This window comes from Cynocephalus volans, chromosome 16 (genome assembly GCF_027409185.1).
Source record: "Cynocephalus volans isolate mCynVol1 chromosome 16, mCynVol1.pri, whole genome shotgun sequence".
Classification (NCBI taxonomy): domain Eukaryota; kingdom Metazoa; phylum Chordata; class Mammalia; order Dermoptera; family Cynocephalidae; genus Cynocephalus; species Cynocephalus volans.
In genome coordinates this window covers 18477722-18503493 of record NC_084475.1, presented here as the reverse complement: position 1 = coordinate 18503493, position 25772 = coordinate 18477722, and the positions used below count along the sequence as shown (strand labels likewise).

At 39.8% G+C, this 25772-nt stretch overlaps 2 protein-coding genes across 6 annotated transcripts in view; one reads left to right on the top strand and one right to left on the bottom strand.

Moving 5' to 3' along the window:
- LOC134365038 (trinucleotide repeat-containing gene 6C protein-like) overlaps nt 1-14474 on the bottom strand; it is a 40308-nt gene extending 25834 nt beyond the window's left edge. Inside the window, exons 1-5 of the mRNA XM_063081249.1 lie at nt 11874-14474; nt 7169-7384; nt 5131-5297; nt 2229-2309; nt 740-797 (exon numbers count right to left, since the gene is read on the bottom strand). Of these exons, the coding sequence (XP_062937319.1) occupies nt 740-797; nt 2229-2309; nt 5131-5297; nt 7169-7384; nt 11874-14259 (2908 nt within the window). The 5' untranslated portion in view covers nt 14260-14474. The remainder of the gene's footprint in view (nt 1-739; nt 798-2228; nt 2310-5130; nt 5298-7168; nt 7385-11873) is intronic.
- TMC6 (transmembrane channel like 6) overlaps nt 1-25772 on the top strand; it is a 99723-nt gene that overhangs the window by 43437 nt on the left and 30514 nt on the right. The window lies entirely within an intron of this gene.

Genomic DNA, 25772 nt, shown 5'->3' with positions numbered 1-25772 from the left:
AATAGAGTGTCTTGAAACAGAAACACACACAAAATAAGGTTGAGTATCGATCAGTTGATAAAAATGTGGCCAGATGCTCACAGGAACCCAACCCTGTATTTCCCCTAAGAGCACTGCTTCAGTGTTGGTTAATTCAGTGTTTCTGGCAACTTTATAGAACATAACTATTTGGAATAATGAGAACCGACTGTATTTCACATATAAATATTTAACATAATAATAATTATTTTTAAAGCATCTCCAGAACTAGGGTTGCTTGTTCCTTGGCAGTAACTCTCATGTTTCAATAAGAGTAGGTGCTTGGCCAGCATGGTGATGCTCCTGTTGGCACCTTAGTGGGCCCACTCTGGGGTAAGGCATGAGGAATGTGCTCCATTAGTACCAAAGGATGTCTGCCATGTGGTCTAGAGCCTCTCTTCAAGAGCGTCATTATTACCTCTCTTCAAAATAGTGGGAAAAAAGTCATCTATTTATTGAAGTACTGGGAAAAAATGAAAAAAGCAAACATGCTTCAAATATGGCACTGGCCATTTGTCTGCAAAGCCCACTGGCCCCAAAGGGCTCACTCTGTGATTAGCGTGTGCGTCCTATGGCTGCTCTTTCACTGTGGCCTGGTCCTGTCTACCCAGTATGTATTCAACTATCAGTCCATGATCACAATTAAATGCTCTGGAAAGTAAAACTTCACCAATAGGTACGTTTTAAAAAAGTGTGCTTTAAGTATGTCAATATTACTTACTCATGGCCTGATCAAGATTCATATTGTTACTCTTCAAGGCCTCTTCAGCTGGCTCTCTCTGTGTAGAAAAATAGAGTTTCACTACGAGTGCACATTAACAAAAGGAAAAGCCTGCAAACAGTTTAATCACTATCAACTTAGAAAAATAGTATTAGGTTTTGGAACTGTAAATACTTTCTCTGCTGGTGAGGTTAGCAGTAAATGTTTTTAAATAAAAAAATACTTGTAACAAAAAAGTATTGAGTTGATTTTTAGAATAAGAAACTTGTATTTAGCACTTTAGAAACAAAATGTAGAGTGTCAGTCAAACCTTGTAAGTACACCCATAATCGTTTTCTATACAATGCTGAGTAGCAATTGATTCAGCTAGGATGCAGTCTGAGCCAGGACAGCAGAGCCACACACACTGACACGTGCGGCCAGGGAGGGCAGCACAGACCCCTGTCCCAACAAGGCACATCTCTATCCACCTCTCTCTAGTGCCAGCAGCATGTTAAGGTCACTTTCAGAGTGTAGAGTTTCCTTTCTTACTTTATGAACCCTAGCACCAACAACTTTTCATGAAGAAATAGAAAAATAAAACAAAACGAGTAGACTCATTTTGACAATTCTCCCTATGATTGGAACAGACTAATCTCGGTGGACAGTCAAGGCTACCAGAGCAGTGAAATACCATAACAGTGTCAATCTGGACTCCCTGCAGGCCTGGCCATCCTCCTGTCGTCTTGCCCAGGGAGATGCTGGGCCACAGAGGCACCACCCGGCCTGGTGCAAAGGGCCTGTGTGCCCAGTGTGAAGGGTGAGTGCCCTCCTCTACACGGAGGCCACTCCAGACTCATTCTTTTAGGCTCATCCAAGTAATCAAAAGATAAATGCTCACTTGAATAAGAATCTGGAAAGAACACTTTTGAAGGAAATGCATGGCAAATATGGGCAACATCCGTCACTCTCTGAATTCCTGTCATCCAATCTTAGGAACTGAACAGACTTTGATAGACTTTCGTGAGACTACCCTGTGATCTGAATTCTCCCTACACATGACTGGAAACTCAGGAACTACATAGGTTTGGTTAGAACACGTTTCCTGGATATGAAGCTTCAGTACTTTCTACCAAGTTTTCTCTTATGATCTTTGTCAATCTACTGCATAAACTAATAATATTAACTTTTAATTATAAACTAAAATATAAAATTGTATAAATCAATGAAAATTAAAAATCACACAGCATTTTTTACTCTAGGAAAAGGTTCCTACACCTTTCTTAAAAGAAATTATGTGGGTCTCTGCAACGACCCACGGAATTTCAAAGCAATGATTTCTAACCCAAACTGTCCAGTAAAAGGGGAATTTAAGAGTTAGATCATGTTAATAATCTCATCCCTCAAGCAGTCTTCCTGCCTTGCCACACACAATGAGCACGGGTAGGAAACACTTAGGCTATTCATTTCAGGAACATGGTAGGTAGCAGTAAAAGAAGCTGCCAGTTACCGGGAAGCCCATGTCTGTGAGTTGTTTGGTCAGCCGGCTCATGATCCAGGCCTCGTCCTGCTTGCCAGATGTCTTCATGCCCTAGAACAAAGTGTAGCCAGGGGAAAGTCTAGGAGTTACATTTGAATGCATTTCTTCTAGAATGGGAGAAAGTCTAAATTAGTGGTAATTTAAAAGTCAGAGAATCTTCTTATACGAGTATTAATGCTGAACAGTCCTGTACCCCAGAAGTCCCTGACACTATTTTGTGGATAATACAATGGAAGGCTTCAGGGTGCATCTGCAGGCTGGTATATGTGTGTAATTAAAGGACGTTTAAAAAAAAGCAGGGTAATTATTTCTGTCCTGTAGAATTAATGTAGTTCATCACAAATATATACTTCTTCCATCATCAAATAATCATAAGGAGTGATTCCTTGAACATGGCCCTATGTGAAGTTTGCTAAAAATTACATGATTTTTGCCCTTTTATAAGCTTTATTCTAAATAATGACAAAACACAGAGGGGCTTGCTGCAATGAATGAAAAGGCAACAAGAAAGGAGGAAAAAACCTGTTAATTTTTTTAACTAAGTCATTCCGCATAGCCTTTGGGGTAGGGAAAAGGAGTAAGTAGGGAAATGTCAATGAGGGAGAGGTGGAGGAGAAAAGCCAACTATACAAAGAAAGAGCAGCACAGGGCTGGCCGGTTGGCTCAGTTGGTTAGAGCACGGTGTTGTTAACACCAAGGTCAAAGGATTTGGATCCCTGTACCAGCCAGCTGCAAAAAAAAAAAAAAAGGGCAACAAAGAGGGCAGGGGCCCAAAGGCACCACAAAAGAGCCGAGGGGCAAGACGGAAACCGTTCTCAATAATTTTCCTGCAATTCTATAATTACAAAGGCTCTAATGATGCATTAATACAATGTTAAAAAATCCCCCTCTATGAATAGTCTTCACAGGGCTTTTCAAAACTGAGCCTTCCATAACAATATAATGGAGCAATATAAACTAACAGGCTTGCTTTCTTCAAGGAAGCAGCTTATTTTGGGGTTATTCTAATTATTACTATTCTGCTAGAGGCAGATTAGCCAAGTTTATACAACATTTTAATTTACCAATTTGGTAATTCTGGTCCCATTACTAACCACATTATTCACCAGCCCAATTGTAAAAAGACTTCTTTTTGATGTTTGTAATCACTTCTACTCCTGATGAACAGAGAGTCTTGATTTTAGTTTCTGGGTTCAGCTTACCGCTAACTGCTTTTTTAAACTAATTTTTAAAAAACATGCACACGATTCAAAAGTATAAAAATAGTATAAGGAAAGAATCTTTTGTTTCTCACCACCCCATCTGCTTAGCTCCTATTCTCTCCAAGAGGAAACCACTCTCAGCCGTTTCTTATTTATCCTTTTAGAGAATTTAAAACATTGTACAAAAGCTGTTATCTGCGCGTGTGTGTACATACACACACAAACTTTTTTTCTTCTTCTTTTCCCCAACAAAGTTGGTGATGCTCTATACATTTTTTCTGTACCTTGCTTTATTTAGTGATCTGTTTATTGCGCGCACGCACGCACACACACACACACACACACACACACACACACACACACACACGAGGGTACTTCAAAAAGTTTGTGGAAAAATAGATTTGAAAGATAATACTCATCTCAAATAATCCTCATAAAAAGAAGATAATACAAATCTTTCCATGAACACACACACGAGGGTACTTTAAATTTTACATATATATGTATATATATATGTAAAAATACAATATATAATATATATAAAATATATAGTAATACAAAACATCATATTATATATAAAATATATATGTAGGATTTATATGTGTGTGTAGAATTTCCTTTCAAAAATGTTTAGCTTTCCATAAAATGGATGTGGCATAATTTAACTCGTTACCCCATCAATGCACATTTAAGTTACTTTCATTTGGATCATCTGCAATTCACACTTTTGGTTATTTTTCTATTGGGTTACTGGCTGATTTAAAAAAAATCAATTTCTAGAAATTTTCCTTATGTGTAAGGGAGACCAGCTCTCTCTGTAATCTGAGTTACAAATATTTTTTTCCAGTTTGCTATTTGTCTTTTGATTTTGATCATGGTATTTTCTGTCATATTCAGTTTTTATGTTTATCTTTTAAAATCTAAAAATCTTTTATTTTATGGCTTTTAGATTTCAGTCATAGTTAGAAAGTCCTCTCCAAGATTGTTTTAAAAAATTCTTTCATGTTTTTATAATGTTTTTCATATCCCACTTGTTTCAAGATTACTTAATGATCTACCTCAACAGTTCTCAAGTGCTTTGGTTTCAGGACCCCATTACATTCTCTTAAAGATTGAGGATCCCAAGGAACTTTCATTTATATGAGGTGTGTCTATTGATATTTGCCACATTAGAAAGTAAAACTGAGAGATTCAAAAACTTTTATTAATTTCGTTTAAAAATAATGCCAAACCCATTACATGACAACATAAATAACATCTTTTAAATGAAAAAATAACTATATTTTCTAAAACAAAAATTTTTAGTGAGAAAAGCAGCACTGTTTTGCCTTTGTAAATCTCTATAACGTCTGGCTTAGCAGAAGCAGCTGGATTCTCATGCGTGTTTCTGTACACACTGTGCTGTGATATCACCGTCTGTGGACAACTCATCCTATACTGAGGGGAGAACTTGCATGAAAAAGACAAGGTCTTAGTATTGTCATGAAATAATCTTGACCTTGCCGACACTCCTAAAAGGGACTCAGAGACCTCCAAGGTCCTAAGATCACTTTAAGAACCTCAGGTCTATCTTTTCATTGGGGATTCATTTCATTCATTGGAGATACCACTGTTAAACTAGATATGTTTTAAGATTCAGAGTTTATTATCTTTAAGAGTGTTGTGCATACCTTTTGAAGTCCCTTTTTGGGGGCATTCCCCCAGGAACTGCAGGAGGAGGTGCTTTCTTGGGAAGCAGCATTATTCCACATGTCGCCTTCTTCATCCTCCCACTGGCTGGTACCGAGGTTCACTTCATCCCCACCACTGCCCCAGCCTTCTTGCATAGATTTTGAAGCTAGAAAGAGTAAATGTGAACTTATCAAATTCTCCATCCCGAAAGTAGACAATGCTTCATTACAAGTAATTTAGGGGTGGCAGGACAAAAGGGGTATACTGCAATCTACCTATTTACTACTTCATTTCCCCCAGACCTAAGAATTGAGTTTCTCTTACTAAATATGTAATATATATGTATATTTTTTTCTTCAAACTTGAGCTACTTGTAGTCTGTGCTGTTCCAAACTTCCTTCACCAAGTGTAGATTATTTTGGAACATTGACATTCGAAAAATAAGTCTTAGGGGGCTACAGGAAAAGATGGCAATATCTGCATGGTATGAAAAGGCTACTAAAATGTAGACTCCTGAAAAATGTCATTGTCCTTGCTGTGATTCTTAATCACTGCTGATCCAAACTTGTGAGCATTATGTCATATAGACCAGTGCTTCACAAACTTGACCATACGTTAGTGTCAGCCGGGGATCATGTGAAATGCAGCAGGTCTGAGGCTGGGCCCAGCAGCATGCATTTCTGACAAGCTCCCAGGAGATGCTCACAGATCAGCAAGATATAGGCCTTAGGCAGATGGAGCTACACATTGACTACTGAGTTTTAAATTCAGGATGATTTTTTTTCTCCTTCCTTAAAATACAAAGTCAATTTTGGTGTCAAAGTTACCCCAAATTTTCACTTCTTAGAAGAACTTGAAGAAGGCTAAAGACTAAGTGACAGTACAGTTAGCTGGGGCCTTTAAGGTGATGAAGATATGATGCTTGCAAGGTGAATAGGGATAAAACTGGGCCTTTAAAGACAAATTCTAAAATCAGAATATACTGCCTCAAAACGGCATAGGACTCTAAGTCCCCAGAAGTTCTCTTATCCTTTAGATTTGTAACAAAATGTAACATGAATGAAATAAGTACTTCCAGCAGACTGGTGATTATATGGAACATACTATCCAGTATTAGCAAAATAACAAAACACAAAACCGATAAAGTTCCATTTCAAGATCTAGAACATCTAATGATGCCCAAAGAAAATATGAAGTTTCTGCAGCCATGTGAACAATTAATTTTAATATCAAACTTAAATCAGCAATCTTATACTTCTGTCAATTTTATAAGTATCATATTGGAAATTAAAAGAATTCAACCTGGTAAACATAATACAGACATTTCTAAGAATGTGGATTACCTGTACACTCACTACACATTAAGAAAATGGGAGGAAAATGTATGATGTTTTTTTCTTTTTTCAAGTTGCTTAAGCATAAACATAGAGTACCTAAAGTGGAACTTTGTTTACCACATGAAAGCAAGGCAAGAAGTGTCAAAGTGCTGTGGAGTAACGTGTGTTCTCAAAAACTAACTCAAGAACAAAGAATGACATGCTTCATCTACCCTGCTCAGTGAAATAGCAGTTTTAAATGATTTGAAGTGGCAGGTATAAGAATACTGCTGAAGAAGTGTGGATGCTACTGGTAGTACCAAACATATATAGCTAGGTTGCTTTTAATCTTGTATGTATTTTTGAAGGAAAAAAAGGGCATGGACTTCTGTCAAAAGCTCCTTTACGTATGGTGGCCAGTTGCTCAGTTGGTTACAGAGCAGTGTTACAACACCAAAGCCAAGTATTCAGATCCCCCTACCAGTGAGCCACAAAAAGCACACAAAAACCAAAACAACAACAAAAACTCCTTTGTACTCATGTGTCAAATACGGCAAATATTTCCTTATAGTCTTGTTTTAAAGTCAGTCTTTAAGTGTAAATATAATGAGGAAAGTGTCCTAAAAATGTAGTTTTAAAATTCAGTGAGAAGTATCCCTCTAAAAATACTTCGAACCATCTCTAAATTGCCAGATCGGGGCAAGCAGAATACTAGGCTTACCTGGTTTGCACAGGGCTGGGGTGGCCGCAGGAGCACTGGCTCTTCCAAATGCCACTGCAGGCTCAGCCGGGTGATCTCCCCATCCGCTGCCACTGTTGGGTGGCTTCCCCCACGCTGCTGTGCCATTATCAACCAGGTTAGAAGAGGAGGATGCTTCTCCCCAAGAGTTTTCAGCCTTTGTGTGAACATTAGGCATTTCTCCCCAGCCTGATGAAACTGAAAAGGGTACCAAGGGAGAGAAAAAATAATAAAAGGAAAAGAAAGAGAAAAAGGAAAAATATAATTCAATTTTCAATTTGAATTGCTAATTTTTAATTTCAAGATAATCTATCCTCAGAAAGGCCTTTAACAGAAAGTAAAAAGGAGACAAATGTATTTAATCAGATATGTTTAGCTTTTTATTTTTTATGTTTTTGGGTGGATGGCCGGTATGGGATCCAAACCCTTTGACCTTAGTGTTATAAACCGTGCTCTAACCATCTGAGCTCTTTAGCTTTTTTAAGTTGCCATTTTCTTTTTTTAAAAAATTTATTTTTAACTGAAACATAGTTGATTATACATATTGGTGGTATCCAGAATTGACTATTGGTGTTTGTGTATAATACGTGATGATCAAATCAACATCAATATACAGTTGCAATTTTCTTGCTCCTGTTCTCCACTCATTTAAAATTAAAAGTCCATTCAACATTAAAGACTCACAGTATTTAGAACATAGTAGGTTTTAAAAGAATTTGAAACTATGTTTTAAAAGTATCTTGTTTACTTCTGGTTTTATACGTAACAATTTAAAAGAAATTATATCTTACATTATTCTCTTCTAAGAAAAATTTACAAGCTGCAGATCTATACCAAAAAATTATTCTTCCTTATATTTTGACCATCATAGACACAGATCAATTTATCTGGGCAAAGAAATGAGAAGACAGCAGATTAAACACATTAAGGTAAAGTAACAACTAGAGAATGCTTCCAGTTCCCATGGTACCACCCACAAGCTGAAAATGATCTGAGATGTCTTAAAAGATAGAACAGAGTTGAGGAATTATAAATCAAGATAGTTCCAACAGGCACACTGACTACAACCCTTTTTCAGGAATTCTACGTTCTTTTGCCTAGTCCTACTGCAAAAGCATCCTGGTTCCTGATGAAAACAAAATAAGGGTATGTGATGAATCTGGAAGGAGGCAGCATTGTTACCTACAGGCACAGAAGGGGCACGGGACAAAGCAGCAAAGAGAAACGCCTATGCCCTTTACACGTTGGTACATAAAACATTTTATATCATGTACATAAACTACTTTTCCAAATCAACTCAAATTCTAATCATTTTGCTTTTGTCATAGGCTCAATTGATACTCTTGATAAGTCAAATTGATAGCTTGTATCAGTTGCAATTTTCATTTAGGTGTATTTTCTCAGAGATAGAAATGTGAGGTGGTAACCGAGGAATAGAAAGCATGTGACTTTTCGTGCAAGACAAATGCTTATGGTATAAAGTGCAAATAGTTAACCACAAATCTTAAATGATTTGGTCTTAATGTAGATATTACTATCTCAATTATGAAATTTATTAAATCTCTGACTAAAAATAGCATGGAGTCAGTTCCCTAGATGCTCTTTATTTTAATAAAATGCAGCAATATTGATTTACGACAAAAGGACATCCAATCTATGAATCATTTTAAATTACAAGTTCTATGCTGAGCAATATGATATGCAAATTATTACCAATAACTGAGGAGTTAGCCTTAATCAGTTATTGCAGGCAATTGCTAGCTACAATATTACCTATAATGACACAGTAAACAATAAAGTATATTGGGAGTAGTTTTAAAAATTAAAGGGACAAAACTAAATAAGGAAAATTAACATAGCTGATAAAAATTATAGATGTTTTGGGAAGTTAAAATAATTTAGGTGTTGCTAAAGCCCAGTCACCTGTAGGTAATTAATGAATTCACCTAGAATCTGTCATCACTGTACTTCCGTCTCTTTGAAAGACAATACTATAAATTATTTAACTAAGCCAAAACTAAGAAAAATATTAAGACTATGGTAATTATAGTTAATTGATTTGTATAGAATTTTTAATTCCTATGAAGAGCAACAGAAATGTCTATACAGTACTTTTATGTAGAAGGCAAATAATTTGCAGGCATTACGTTTCAAAATCTTAGAAATAAATGGAAGAACACTCGCCTACACAAAAATCAAGAATATTTCCATTTTAAAGTTGATCTCTGGTGAGACTAAAATTTACCTACAATGCCTCACTAACATCAACATCATGGATATGCCATCTGACACGAAAAGCTCAAGAACAGATGGTAAAAACCGAGACTCACTAGATAATTGTGATGCAAAGCAAGAATTTTCAGTAGATTGAAAATAATTTTAAATACACAGCATTAAATATAATCTCCATTGTTCAGTGTCTATTGCTGAAGTGAATTTAGTACCCTTTTTGTCCCATTCTTGTTATGCTGATATCAATTAGTTTTCTGTGAGCCTGAGGAAAACTGGTATTATTTTAGGAAATGAAGTGTAATTTCATAAACTGGATTGCTCATAAGTTTACATAAGTTTAAAAGCCATCAGCCATCTCATTAATATTTAAGCCAGTACCTAAAAACGCCAAGCACATGGCAAACACTCAACAAATGCCTAAGCAACTGAAATTTTAGATCCTTATCTTTATCTTTCTTTCACTAATTATAATTGGCCACTTCTTTTTCTGCAGACCTTTAATATAATGCTGATCAAGCTGTATTAAATTTGATATTATTGGCCTCTCCCACTAGACCATACCATGTCTTAATTTTCAAATCCTGCTTTTCTGGATTCCCTCAAGTACTTTATAAAACGTAAGTGCCTAGAAGTGTGTTAGTCATATATTAGTAAAAATTAGGAACCACAAATTCGAACACCCCAAGCCAGGAAGTGTAAAGAGGCCAGTGTGAGAAGACTAGCAACACATTAGATGATCAGTGGCTGCTGATCAAAAGCCTCAGTGCTGGGAACCACTGGGGGCGGGCAGTGTGGCAAAAGAGAACACGTGGGCCCGTCTGCTCTAGCTGACTGCTGCCATGTGAATCCAACATGTCAGAAAGTCCATGTTTCCAAAGGAAGCCAGAAATCTGAAATTTTATATAAAACATTTTCATTAAAATATGCTGATTCATAGCAAAAAAGCGGGCCAAAAAGACATGTTGGTGAAACCAGGTACAGCCCATGAACCACCAGGTTTCTGACCCCTGGTTTTGTGATACTGAAGTGTAGGGAGAGGCTGATGAAACAGTCTTGAGATCCATAAAGGAACCCTGATGCGGCCACCTCAGAGAGGTGAGAGTGAATTGCCAGGAATCTGGGAGGAGGCTGCGGGGAGCATATCCGGCTGGTGAACCCAGGGAGGTTTTGTAGGGCAGTGGTATTTGAATCAGTGCAGAAAGAAAGACAACACTCCTTTCACCCCAGGTGCTGAATGCTTATGACAAAATCCAAACAGGCTCCCAAATGCCGAGGCTGCCTGAGCACGATGACAGGTCCTGTCCCCACCCAGGGCACTCAGACTTGCTGGCTTGTGCTCTCTCCCCAGCATTCCCAGATGCGCTCATGGGTGCCTGTCTCCCTCACAAGATGGTAAGCCCCACCACACAGGGATTTTGACTGTTTTGCTCTCTGCTGTGTCCCCAGAAACTAGAGTGCTGCCTAGCACACAATAGGTCCCAACAAATACACACTGAAAAAATGAATATTTATTTATTCCCTGTGTACTGTGATTTCTGGGTCCTGCTAATGCCCATAAAACCCCTCAGGGGTCCCCGGTCAGCTCTCTGTTCCATTGTCTTTAAGGGCTAAGACAGGCCTCCCCTCTGCTCACAACTCTGCTCCCACTCCCCCTCCACACTGTGCGGGCAGCCTCCATACTCCCAGAGAAAAAAGAATCCCAGGAGGTGCCCCTGACCCTGACAGCCTGGCCTGCCTGTACACCGCTCTCTACAAGATGGATGAAGTGCCCCCTTTCCTGCTGGATGCAGGGATCTCCTCCCTTTGCATCCATTCTCCTCTCTACTTGCTCCTTTCTATCAGCTCTTAAATGTGCTCTAAACAGTATCACGTTAAACATCTCTACTCTTGACCTTGCCCCTCTGCTCACTGCCACTCTCCCATAGCTCTACCTTTAGCCAGATCTCTGGCTGAGATCCAGTCTTCCATATCTAACATCTTCTGTCGTCTCCTCTGGACGTGTCTGAATTTATGCCTCCTGCTGTGCTCACAGCTATGTCAGTAAATGACACAGTTACCTGCCTACTCACCCAAGCTCTGGACCATCTCCATCTCACCTTTCTTCTTTGCCTCCACATCCCAATAGCTACCAAGTCTTGCTGTCACACTGTCACTCCTTTTGAATCGCTGTCTCCACCCCCCGCCACTATCCACTCCAAGCTGCCACCATCACCACCAAAACATCAGCCTGATGTTCTACTGAGAGTGCTTAATACATATTTCTTTCTTGTACAGAAAGCTGTTAGAGGATCCCGCTTTACTTTTGCTGGATAGCATTTAGATACAATACTACAGGGAGGAAGGGCACTTATTTTAATGTCATTTGCTATAAAAACACTAGTCAGAGCACTTATGCATATGTAATGAGAATAAACTATCTTTTTACTTGTAAAGGAACATAAAGTACCTTTCATACCTGGACCGAGCAATGGCGATCGATTCAGCTGAGTGTTGGCCTGGTGTGGCGGCGGCGTCTCCACCCTGTGTGTGGTGTTGCTTGTGGTGGTGGTGGTGGTGGTGGTGGTATTGGTCGTGGGACTGCTCTGGATGACCGGGTTGTTTCTATCCCACATGTTTACAGTTTTATTGTTGTAGGTGCTTGGGTCCCCCCAAGCTGAGGTACCATCATCAATTTCCATTTTACGTCGAATGGATGGAGGAGAGGGCTCTTCCCAGCCAGTTGCCTCACTGCTGTCCTTCTGTTTGACTGGTACTGGCCCCCCAATCCACCCTGTTCCTGTCTGTTTAACAGAAGCAGCTCCTCCCCAGTTACTCACATTGCTGTCTTGGGGTTTGTTAGCCCAGTTCTGTTGGGGGCCAGGTTTTAAAGACTCCCCCCAGTTTGTACCTGGATTAACTTTTGCATTTGTGCCATTGCCCCAGCCACTGGTCCCAGATCTTGTGGTATCATTCCAACCAGACCCTGATCTATTACTGTCCGCATCCCATCCAGCTCCATTTTTTTTTCCATCCCCCAAGTGTCCGAGGACAGATGATGAATCTGCCCAATCTCCCCTTCCTGCACTCCAGGCTGGATTTGATCTTTGTCCATCTCCCCAGTTTTGGGACTTGGGTTTCTGAGGCTCACCCCAGGTGGGTGACTTGTCCTCCTGATTTACGGTCCCACTCCAAGAATGTCCACTCTTGGTAGCAGCAGCATTATTAACAGCAGTAGAGCTTATCGAGTCCCCCCAAACCCCTGGGCCACTTGGTGCTTTGCTGTTGCTGTCTCCCCACCCTGCATTTGCTGGCACAGTGGCAGGTGGCGAGCTCACCCACCCAGATACTGAAGAGGTATTTGTACTGTTCATGATGGACCCATCATTCTTCCCCCCTGAGTGTGAAGGCTGAGTAGCTGCACAACCCCAGGCCTCTGTCCCATTGTCATTTTTTCTTTCAGACCTAGGGGATTCTTCAAATTCCCAGGCAGTGTTTTGCTTTACGGGAGTCTGTCCCCAACCAGTATTAGACAGGACTCTTGGGTCAAGATCATTCCGTGGCAACTGAATGTGTCCTTGGTCTATAATCCCTTTATCTCGCCTTCGGCCTTCTCCTGTTCCTTCCCTCCCAGTGCTTCCTTCACTGTGATTGCCAGAACCATCGCTACTTCCTTCACTTGCTGTAGCTCCAGAAGATGCAGCTTTGGCCCAAGAGTTCATGTGTTCACTGACAGGCTGCGTGGCAGGATTCTGGCTGGTAACACTAGGACTATCCCATCCTGTTGATCCTTTCCCACTGATGTCACTATTGGAATGCTGGTTTGGGGGCTTTCCCCATTCCCCATTTACGCCATTAGAGGTGCTTCGGCCGGGGTGGCTCCAAGCTCCCGACTGGATATTACCAATGCCACTGTTGCCACTGCCCCTTCCCCAAGGGAGTATTCCCGGACCAGCAGGAGGACCCGAATCCCAAGCATTTCCTCCATTTCCTTCCTTTTGCACAGCACTGCTGGATCCATTTTGTTTAGCACTTAATGCTGAGTTCACAGTGTCTCCATTCCCCTGATTGAACCCAGAATTGCTATTTCCTGTGGCAGGGTTACCTGGGGACAGTCCCCACACAGAATTGCTTATTCCTTCACCACCACTCCCACTGACTTGAGAAACTGATGATCCATTAGCACCAGGAAGGCCTTGCAGGTGGGGTGGGATGATGGCCCCCACACCAACAGCCATGCCCCAGTTTGGCAGTCCATTTGTCTGCATTGCATTGATAGGGTTTGGTGAAGAGTTCATGGGGTTAGTGTTATTTGGTCCATCAGTGTTAAGGTTCTGAGGTTGTACGCTGAAAGACACATTCTGAGAAGTGGACGTTTGTGGTTCTGTGCTCTCTTGTGGCAGCAAGTTTCCCCAAGCACCTAAAGTGCCTGTTGGGTTCCCATTCTGGTTGCCCATGTTTTGACCTATGGCACTGACTGGACTGCAAATACTGGAAGGGTTGCCTGTCGCCACAGTTCCTTCATGTCCAAGTACAGGCCAGGCAGCTGGGTTGGCATTAGGATTAAGGTTAAGATTAATGCCAGCATTGGAGTTGGAAGCACCCCAGCAGTTCTGACTTCTCCCATCTCCAATCATGTTGTCCATTTTTCCATCCCCACTGCTGATAGAGCAGTGAGCAAGGCCAGAGTTGGAGCCTGTGGCTACACCCCACACTCTGGCTGCACTTCCATTACCGTTCGCTCCCCCTGCTCCAAGGGCACTCTGATTAGAAGGGCTTTGGACAAGTGTGCCGTTGGTGCCATTATTGCCATTTGTCTTCTTGGTATGTCCAGTGAAGTTGCCCTGGGCACTCCCTGTAGCCATGCTACTGTTCTCTGAGCCACAGTTGGAGGCAGAGTCAGTGTCTGTAGTACATTCTGAGGCAGATTCAGTCTCTGTTCCTGTGATGGAAGGCCACGCCTCCTTGTCAGTCCTATCTATTATCCCTTTATCCCAGGTGCAGTTGGCTTCACTTCTGTAAGTGGGCTGCTGTCCCCAGTGAGAATTTTCATAATGATCTGCCAATCCACTGTGACTGAGATCTGAAAAAGATAAAATTCAAAATGACATTTTCCTCCCATTTGTCAATGAATCAACTGTTAACTAGTCTTTGGGGAAGCCCTTTATTTCAAGTTTTCAATTCTGAATGACAAACACTCAAAAATGACTTGGAAAAAGTTATTTGTCTTCTTAACTTAATAGTTCCCATTTTTAAAAAGAGTTAATGTTTCTAAAATTATATTAATTCTTACCACTACCCTACACTATCATCCCTCTTGAGAAGAATCACAATGCACATTAGCCCATGAGCACCTTTGAAAGCATTTGTAGTAAAGAAAGCTGCTTAAGCTAAATGTAACAGCTCTGAAATTTATGCAACTACACAAGTCCTATAAATACACAGACTCTTTGGGAAATGCTAGTGAGACACTAAATTCACATGGACTTTTGAACACAACTTGTAAGTGTCTTCAATATATCTAATGAAGCGTTACAGTATTATACAGAGGGCGCACGTATAGCTCTTTCAGTAGAAAAGAATTATAAATGCATTGCAGAGTCATATAACAGAACCAAATTTGGAGGGTGGGGTGTACAAGGGAAGGACACAGAGAGAGGACATATTAGAGAATGCTATCCTATGTTATCAAGGATACTAAGGGTTAGAAATGTTTAATAAAATTTATATTACTTTATCTGATCTTATCTGTAATTTGGTTTATCATTGTTTCTTGTGCTTTGACAAAAAAAATTCTCAGCTCTCCAGCGGTTATCTTCTTAGATCTCTAAGGATTCCTTTTATACTTGTCTTCTATTTGCTTACGTGATAGTCTTTTCTGCAGAAATCCCCAGAATAACTTTAAATGGTATCTTTCTATATTATTTACATCATTTTACTCTTATGATCCTTTAGAAAAATCCACTATCTTGTATCTGCAGTTTATCCCCTATGATATCCTAATTATTTGAGTATTTCCAATACTACAATCAAACTTATACCAATAAATTTTCCCGTAGACTTTATATGAAGTATGAATTACTCAAAAATAAATTCAAAAGTAATGTTAAAAAAAATCATTTAACCTTAACATAAAACAAACTCACCGACTTTAGAAATCCTTGGTGCAGTTTCTTTAAACAGTATGATACACAGATAAATTGCAATGAAATATTTTCTTCTCTTTTAGAACCTTTCAATCATTATGTTATCTTCAAATTTATTTTAACAAGAAAAATCTTATTCATGAACAGTTAAAATATGGATTTCCCAAAGATATTCTCTTTCAAAGTTTGATGGGGCCAAAGGAAAGAAAAAGAACGTATGGAAAGAATTATCACTATCACTAGAAAGAATATACTAAAGCTAATTATCAACCTTGAAAAAAAAAAGATTTTTAGGGTTCGGATTCCCACACTGGCCACGTGCCACAAAAAAAAAAAAAAAAAAAAAAAAAGATTTTTGTTGTTTGATTTAAAAGTAATGTAATGAATTTAGAATTACGCTCTAGATGATTCCAAAGTAGGTAGGTACTTCCAGGTGAAAACTACAAAGGAAACATGAAAACAGGCACCAGCAAACTTTCAGTATCCAAATTACCATAAACTAGGCTTTTTGTTGCCAAATATTGGGGTTAGCTCTGCAACCCTAATTTATAACAACTTTCCCATTTGGATTTGCATATACTCTAAAAACTGCTTATGTAATAACTTAAAGAGATAAATGACCCATTCATCATTTAACACAGAAAATAAGACCAAGTTAACAGAGAGTATGTCTTGTTATTCACCATGGTTCATTCTCCCATCGATCTTGCTTCCCTCACGCCCCTTGCTTCTTGACTGGGACAGCACTCTCTGCAGAAAGCAGGAGATTAAAAACCTGGCATACCAATGCATTCCTTTCCACATGTGGGGTACCATTTGAAGACACAGTATTATTGTCTCCATTCCAGAACGGTCACACTGTAAAAGACCTTTGTTAAAGGTCTACTTTGAGGATTTGTGTGAAATGCTGTTTGGGGATTGCTCAGCCCCAATCTGATCGGTTCACATTCAGTTTGAAAGAATAGCATTACAAGCTGATAGAGAAAGGAAGGACTAGCTAATAAATGCTGCTGGACATTGGCTAGCTACATGGAAAAAATGTGAGTAGATCCCTTATCTCACATCATACACAAAAATAAATTCTAGATGGAGTAAAGACCAAATTATGAGAAACAAAAGCTTTTACAGCTTAATAAGGAAATATAGGAAACTATCCCTATGACCTTGGACACTGTATCTTCTTACAGAAGACATAAAATGTATGAGCCATAAAAAGTTGATAAATTTGGGGGCCGGCCCGTGGCTCACTCAGGAGAGTGTGGTGCTGATAACACCAAGGCCACAGGTTCAGATCCCGAATAGGGATGGCCGGTTAGCTCACTGGGTGAGCGTGGTGCTGATAACACCAAGTCAAGGGTTAAGATGCCCTTACCGGCCATCTTTAAAAAAAAAAAAAAGGTTGATAAATTTGACTATGCTAATAATAGAAACAGCTATATGACAAAAGATATCATATAATGGAAACTAAAAAAACAAGCCAAAGTCAGGGAAAAGATGTAGCAGATACAGGATGATTATCAGAATAGAGAACTCCTACAAATCAATGCAAAAAAGACCAACAACTCAACAAAAAGTGGGAAAAGGAGAGAAACAGGCAATTTAGAGAGAAGGAAAAATAGCCACTAACATATAAAACAATAATTAACCTCCTTAATAATCAAGAAACGCACTTTAAAACAATGAGACATCATTTCACATTCTGGATGGAACTGACACATCCAAAAATTTGAGGACGGTGGCTTCCTCTGGGTTTGGGGTGGGGACCAAAATGAGATTGGAGGGGTAATACCTATAACATATCTAAAATAGAGAGTCCTAAAGCAAACATGACAAAATATTATATTAAATCTCTGCTGTGAATACAGTTAGATGTGTGGATAGCATCTCTTTGGTTTTACATCCATTATGCTTGCCACAAACCAGGCAAACAATATGTTTCTCAGACAAACAAAAGCATAAATGTATGGGGCCAAAATCTGAGTTCTGGCGGAAGCCACCAATTAGCTGGACAATCTGAAGTCAGTCACTTCTCAACTCTAAAAAGATGATGTTGAACTAGTTCAACCCCTGACCCCTGAGGTTCTCAGCTCTAAAACTCATGATTTCTACACTTTACATATACTACACATTAACAAAATAATCACACACACACAAAATCAAGCGACATATTTGGCACAGTCAATCTCAACTATAATATTAAAGCAAGTATTTTTTTATTGTGATAAAATAACATAAAATTATCATTTTAACCCTTCTGAGTGCCCAATTCAGTAGTATTAAGTACCTTCACATTGTTGTGTAACCATTACTACCATCTATCTCAACTTTTCCATTATCCCAAACTGAAACTCTGTTCCCATTAAATACTAATTCGCCCTCCTTTCCTCAGTCCCTAGTAAACATCATTTTACTTTCTGTTTCTACATATTTGATTATTCCAAGTGCCTCAATAAGTGAACTCATACATTACTCATCTTTTTGTGACTGGCTTGTTTCACTTAGCATAACATTTTCAAGGTTCATCCATGTTGCAGCATGTATCAATACTTTATTTGTTTTTATGGATGAAAAACATTTATTGCACTGTATGGATATAGCACATTTTGTTTCTCCATTCATTCAATGATGGACATTTGGGTTATTGTGAATAATGTTGCTATGAACACTGGTGTACAACTATTTGTTCCAGTCCCTGCCTTCAATTCTTTTGGGTATACACCGAGAAGTAGGATTTCTGGATTACATGGTAATTCTATGTTTAATTTTCTGAGGAATCATCACACTGTCTTCTGCAGCAGCTGCACCATTTTACATTCCCACCAGTGATGCACCAAGGTTCCAATTTCTACACATCCTTGCCAATACTTGTGTTCTGCGTGTCTGTGTTTGTTCTTAAAAAATAACAGCCATCCTAACTGGTGTGAAGTGGTAGCTCACTGTGGTTTTGATTTGCATTTCCCTAATGATCAGTGATGGTGAACACCTCTTTATGTGTAACACAAGATATTCTTATAATCAAATTTGTTTATTCCGTTTAAAATGAACAGAGTCAAAGAAAACTACACTGGAAATGAAAAACCATAAAACTCAATTAGTTTTCTATAAATACTGTAAAACACCAACAAATACCACCCTCCTATCCTGATGATTTTGTTTTGGAATTTTCTCCAAATATTTATGATAAAACTATAAAACTATAGATAAGAAATATGTATGCCCCAAATGGGCCAAAATATTAAGTTTTCAACATCATGAGATGATAAAATGCAAGGGCAATTTTATTACTTACAATAAAAATAAACAAATATAGGTCTTTACATTTTAAGCTACACACCATGAGAAAAAGTAACTTATAAACTTCTCTATGAGGTAGTAAAAGGGTAAGGCAAGTAATGAGTTTAACATAGTAATTAAACCTGAAAAGAATGGAAAGAAAAAGGAGAGGAAAAACTAGGTGAAAAATGACAAATCAGTAATGCTAATAAATACTGAACTTCTGTACTTTCATGAATGGCCCTTTGCCTCAGGGCTTTATAAGAGCAAATAAGGGCTGAGGACAAACAAAGGCTAACTTTGGAATTAATGAGATAATTCTGTGATAAGCAGAATTTTCTCATAAATTTTAAAATTCCAAATTTCAAGAAAAACATTATCATTGGGGTAAAAGAAAAATCACACCAAGGTTTATCCAGAGTATCTAGAGAGATCTGTGCGGCCCAGGCTGCTTTGAACAAGTATGTCAGTCTTCTGAGGAAACAACCATCACAATGACAATGCTTTTCTTGAAATTTAGAATTTTTCAGTCCTTCCCATGTCCTGAGATGCAGATCTCTTAGATGCACAGCAAGGAACCCCACCAATTGGGCAGTACTGGCAGGAAGCTGTCACTTCTACAAAGAACAAGAACAGCACATCCCGAATACCAGAGACACTATAAGGGCAGGACGGAGTATGCCTGGGTATCTGTAGAACCCTCTCACTTAAGAAACAAAACACCCTTCAGACATGCCCTAGTCCAAGCTCAATCACTTCTTGACTGGATTACTATAATGGCTCTCTAACAGGTTTCCTCCCCTCCAACAAGGCCTTCACCAACAATGTTGGTCTCCTCAGAAGGGCACGAATACCTACGTAAACGTTTTAAAGACACAAAGTCTTGCAGCAGTGCATGAGGTATGGTTCCCTTTTGAGGCCTCATTTTACAGCATTCTTTCTTGCTCGGTGCTTTAGGCAGTTCTTCACAGCACCATATGCACTCCACCCCAAGAACAAAGCTGTTGAAGAGGCTGTCTCTTGCCTGGACTCAATGTCTGTTCTTTTTTCCTATCTCAACTCAATGGACATTTAACTTGGGAGGCTTTCTTGCCCGAGTTAGGATCCTCTGATACATTTATTCTAACAGTCTTCCTTTCCTTTTAATTCACTTAGAGCAGAGTTGGCAAACAATTTCTGAAGAGGGCCAGATAACAAATATTTCAGGCTTTGTGGGTCATATGGTCTCTATCACAAACACTCAATTTTGCTGTTGTAGTGCAAAAGTCACTACAGATATGTAAATAAATGAAGTGTGGTTGTGTCCCAACAAAATTTTATTTTCAAAAACAGCTCGATAGGATAGATTTGGCTTGTGCTCCATAGTTTGCCAACAGCTGGTCTGAACGACACGTTTTACTGGGTGCCTTGTATATACAGGAACCACACTGGGGACACAATGATGAATAAGATGGACAAATTCTTTCTCTCATGGAACACACATCCTAGAGTGAGTTATCATGCGACTGTTTGTCTGGCTCTCCCTCGAGGTTGTAAACTCCATGAAGGAAAGGACTGCCTGTTTGGGCCCTATTTTTATCTCCAGTGCTCAGCACAGTGTCTCACACAGAATAGGCAATGAATATTCACTGCATGAATAATTCTTATAAATACTTAAAAGCAGTTTCCTAGTTGTGTAAGATTAACGATGCTCACATTTTCAGTCAATTTTGAAGGCAATGTTCAGATTAAGCTTAGGTTGCCATGTTGACTAGCAAACAACTTAATTGATGTTATTTGCAAAAATACTGAGTTATCTATTCAAAGTAGTAGAAAAGGAACTGATAGCTCAGAATTTTTTTATTTGGAAAAAATTACAGCCAAGACTACAAATCTACATCTAAAACACAGTTCCATTCAAAGATAAGTCATACCATATGTGTCATTTTGGAACAATGACATTTTACTTAAAAAGAAAGAAACAAACCAAGCAGTTGTACTGTCTCTTTTCCGCTACCTCCACAGTCTCCTCGGAGTTCCTGGGATGAGCTGCAGCCTCCAGGCAACCTTGAGACCTGGTACAGCTCCTGTCACAGGAGCGGGGCGGGGAGCAAGTGCTACAGCCCAGCGCAGCAGAGTTTCGGGCTGCAGCTGCTGACTCTGCATGTCTGGCTACCATTACTGGACATTCTGCTATTCCTTTTTCTTTCTTTCCCTCTATGTCAGCTCTTCTCTTGTTCTTTACCTCTTTGTTCTTCCACCACATCCAAATAACCTGGGTCTCCAAAAATTAATTCTACCAAAAATTCAGTGGAGGTACATGCAGACAGAAAGGACATAAAAAGTAAACAAAAGCTATGTGTTTTGTGTTTATTCTACTGCCTAAACAAAAACCCAAAACCAAAAAACAGGGATTACATAGCATACTGAGCTATAATTTTACTATCAAAAATATAAGATCATTTTACTTTTTTTTTCTTTTGGAGGGGCACCAACAAATATAGGTGCTTCGACTGTTACTGGCATAACAAAGAAATTTAAATGTATTAATTTTGGATATTTTAGATAATAGTATTATATCAGTGTTGAATTCCCCAAGTTTATAATTTATAAAAGGCCATTACTGACACGCCTTCTTCCTCTTCACTCCTCCTGTCACTCTTAAGTCCCTCATTCGACAGTCCGCGTAAGTGGGGGCTATAGCTAACAAGATGTGATGTAAGAAACCTAGGGGTTTTCATTCCCCAGCTGAACAGTACTCCTTTGTCTCAAAAGCAAGAACATGTCAGCACGTGGTGTCTGCCAGGAGCCAAGTGCTTCTAACTCAGAGGTGAAATAAACGTTCTGGAACTAGGAACTAACCGTGGGAAGTGATAAAAAAGAGACAGAAGGCTATAAGAGAGGAGCAAAAAGAGGGAAGGAATGAAAGCAGATGATGACGAAATGTCTAAAAAGATTTTTTTAAAAGTATTATACTGAGCAGGTTATCTACACGTGTGTTCCGGCATTGAATGAACAAAGGAAACGGTATTACTGCTATTATTAAAGGGAATCGCAACGGGCTAAATTCCCACAACTACATGAAACTTCTCGAGTCTATTTTGAAATGAGGACTTTTGTCCTCAATCCCACAACAAATGGCAAAACTTATATATGAAACTCTTTGAAGAGGCTTAAAATGAGGCCGACAAGTTAACATGCTATACATTTTACCTATACGTTACTACTATATAAGCCACTAAAGATAGTTTTCTATTTAAATATGCTTTTAGTTGTAACAAAAACAGCAGATAAGGGCAAAAAAATGAAACAGATAATTATATTTTTCATTATGTTCAAGCTTTAAGAAGTCCAACATATCAGTATTTTTCCAGGAAAAGTACTTTATGGTGGGGCTATTAAGATCAAAATCAACATTATATTAAGATCGAAATCAACATTAAGGATGTGAGGGCGATCTGGCTGCGACATCTGTCACCCCATTGAGCACCAGGGTTGATTTGGCTGATCTGGCTGGCTAGGCGGGTGTCCCCTTCCTCCCTCACCGCTCCATGTGCGTCCCTCCCGAAGCTGAGGACGACCTTCCCCGATAGAGGAGAGGACCGTTCTTCGGTCAAAAGTATACAAGTAGCTGCTCTCCCCTGCTAGAACCTCCAAACAAGCCAAGTCAGCTTTCGAGTAACATGCATGGGACAACAGGCACATTGCATGTGTTTTCCTGAGCCTGAAGAGGTGCAGAGAACGCACACACGGCTGTTGGTTATCTGGGCCTGGGCTGGCCTGGGAACTGGGACTGTGGACTCTTTCTTCACATGCCTCTCCATGGTTTAACTTGTAAGGTGAACGTGTGGCTTGTTGGGTTTTGTTTTTCTCTAACGAAGTAGAAACAGGAGGAGGAGGAAAAACAACTGGGCTTTAACCTCAGGAGAAGACCTGCAGGTGCGGGTCTGGTTTTATTCTGAGACCACCTGTGGTCAGCTGTGCCACCAAGAGCCACCACCAGGGGGCACAAGTGAGGCTGTGGAGTAGACACCTTCGGTTTTCACCTGCCAGGACACCTTTCCAGCTTCTCTTTTTCTCTTTTTTGGGCAGCTTCTTTAGGCAGCATCACCTCTGCTTCCTTTGGGTACTGTCCCTCTCCCACCCCAACTGGTTCTGATGGGAACGGCACAACACCGAACAGCAGCCAGTGTAGCAGACGTCCATCTCCTGGGCTCTCCAGCTCAGGAAGGCCCCATCCCCTTCATGAAATTCACTGATTGATGACCATGGCCAAAGGGACATCCAAGCCTGGAGGCTCCTCTCAGGGAGGATCTTCAACTTCTGCTCCAACCAGGTGAGCCCAATGCCTGCCCAAAGCCACTGGTGTTGTTTTCAAACCTTTTTATGCCTGTCGAATTTGTTATACAATTACATAATTTAATTAGGTATTATGTAAACTGGTAAAATAGAGTAAAACAGAACAGAACTGTTGCCCCTACCCTAAAACAAAAACTTACGGTGAGGACCAGCCAGTTTGCTCAGTTGGTTAGAGCGTGGTGTGTGAAACAAACTTGGGCAGTAAAACCAGCCATGACCATGTTCAGGGTAATTCTATTAATATACTTTCATGGAAAGGTTAATAGAGGCAAAGTTAAACAGAACACTTCTTAATGATACATAAGAGATGGTGAAGACAAAAAGAATAACTATAAAATTTCCGAGTAGTGGTCACATCTGGGGAGAGGAGGGAGTTGAGGTCAGGATGGACACACTGAGAGCCTAACATCTGCACAGTCTATTCATTAGTGTGTGTCCAGTCTGCAGAGTTTATGTGACATTAATGTTTAAACTTAGAACATTCTATGTAATTTTTTCTAAGCATGATACACCTCACTAAAAAATTTTAAAGAACTATTTACAAGTGAAAAGATGTACAATTTAAAAATATTTGTTTTAGCATGTGATATGACTACCTCCCCAGCTTTGCTATCAGTCTTAGCGTGGAAGGAGTTCTCAAGCCTTTTGTACCGGGTCCATTTAAATTTATCTCTATATTCATTTGCTCAGGTTTGGTAGCAAAAGATTGAGAACCAGCCAATGTCTGTTTAGAGATAAGCGGTTCCATAAACATACATTATTAACTTTTATAAAAATCAAGGAAGTCACGTATTGGTAATGAAAAGGGCTTCACGGCTGATGTCATATTGAACAAAAAAGCAAAGCATGTATCGCTGTGTAAACCAGAGGGCATAATACAGTTGTGGAAACAATAATTGCATGAATTGGAATTTCAGAGAGGGTGACTTCTAGGGCAGGGTTTTTGCTAATTCTCAGCAGGGACCGATGATCACATTCGGCCCATGTGGGGGACAGAGAAACCAGGGAAGTATTGGTTGCTCACTCAGGGCTGGTGCTGGCAAAAGTGATCACATGACTTGAGAAGCACCAACATGGTCGGTGTTTTCCACAGGACATTCTCTGTGTTTTGAGGATGACCATGGAGGATTGAAGAGCCAGGCCAGGGGTTCCTAAAAGTCAGAGTAAAATCTGCCTGAATCTCAAAGTGCTCGGGAGATAATGTTTCTCCAGAACGACAGGGCCTGCTGATTGGTCCCTCAAGATTTTTGCCACATTTGCAAGCTGCAGGGCATGGGTGCTAAAGCAGCAAGCTGAGACCTCCAAAGGTCACAAGTGGATTTGCCACAGTCTTTCATGGTTGACCAGTGACCTACTAGGATTTCCATCCAAATCCCTGAAGGGCCTTCCCGGAGGAAGAGAGAAGCAGCAGAGATGGATGAACCTCATTACAACTGCGCATGGGTAATTGGACTCAGAGAGGGACAGACACGGGAGAGAGAAGGAGGCAGAAGCCATCACTGAAGGTGTAATGGCCAAAGATTTTCCAAAATGGGTATAACACATCAATCCACAGACTAAAGAACCCCAATAAATTGGCAAACCCTGACTGGTAATAAAAAAGAAAAGAGGAGAAAATCATACTAAAGTCCATCATAGTTAAATGCTAAAACGAAGCAGATAAAGTCAAATTTCTTTTCTAAAGCAAACTCACACCCTTGTATGTCAGTATTAAACAATAAATATCAAAATATTCTGAAAGTACTTATTCATCATAAGAAGGTAAGAAGATAACGACTAACCTAAGAGTCACAGGAGAATGGATGTACTAAACAAAAAAATGAAATCAAATTATCAGGAGAGGGGAAAAGGACAGAACTGACAGACTAATAAATCTGAAAGCTGTTTATTTGAATAATAAAAACCCAACAAAAACAGTGTATTCACTTTCAGTATTTAATGAAATAAATTTGACTCAAATAAAAATACACAAATGTGGGAGTGGAAGAAAACATAAATGTAAATTTTGAAGAAACCACAAAAATCAGGATAATTATTAAAATTCACATATCATAAATGTATGATACTTTAATGAAAAAGAAAATTTTCTGGCAAAGTATAAATAATAAAACATTGCTAAGGACCCCCCTTCCCAGCCTGGCCTACCACAAGGGGCCCCCTTCGAATGGCCTGCCCCAGGGCCCCCTTGGCCTGCCCTCCCACTAATAGCACCTCTGGCCTTTCCTGACCTGCCACTAAGGGCTGCCCTGGGAAGGCCTACTGCTAAGGCCCCCCACTGCCACTAAAGGCAGGCCTGGCCAGGCATACAAGAGACCTACTCACCCTGCCTGCCGCAGGGCCCCTGTTTTAGTCTATTTTGTTTTGCTATAACAATACTTAGAACTGGGTAATTTATAAAGAAAATTGAAATTTGTTGCTTATAGTTTCTGAGGCTACGAAGTACAAAGTCCATCTGGTGGTGGCAACAGTGACCCGGGGGTCTCACATTGCAAGATGATGGAAACACAGAGAGCAGAGAGAGAGAGACTCACATGTGCTCTTCTTTCAAAGCTCTCAGAACCACACCCCTGACCACCATTTTCAATCCATTCACTACGGCATGGTCTGCCCCTGGTCCCCCA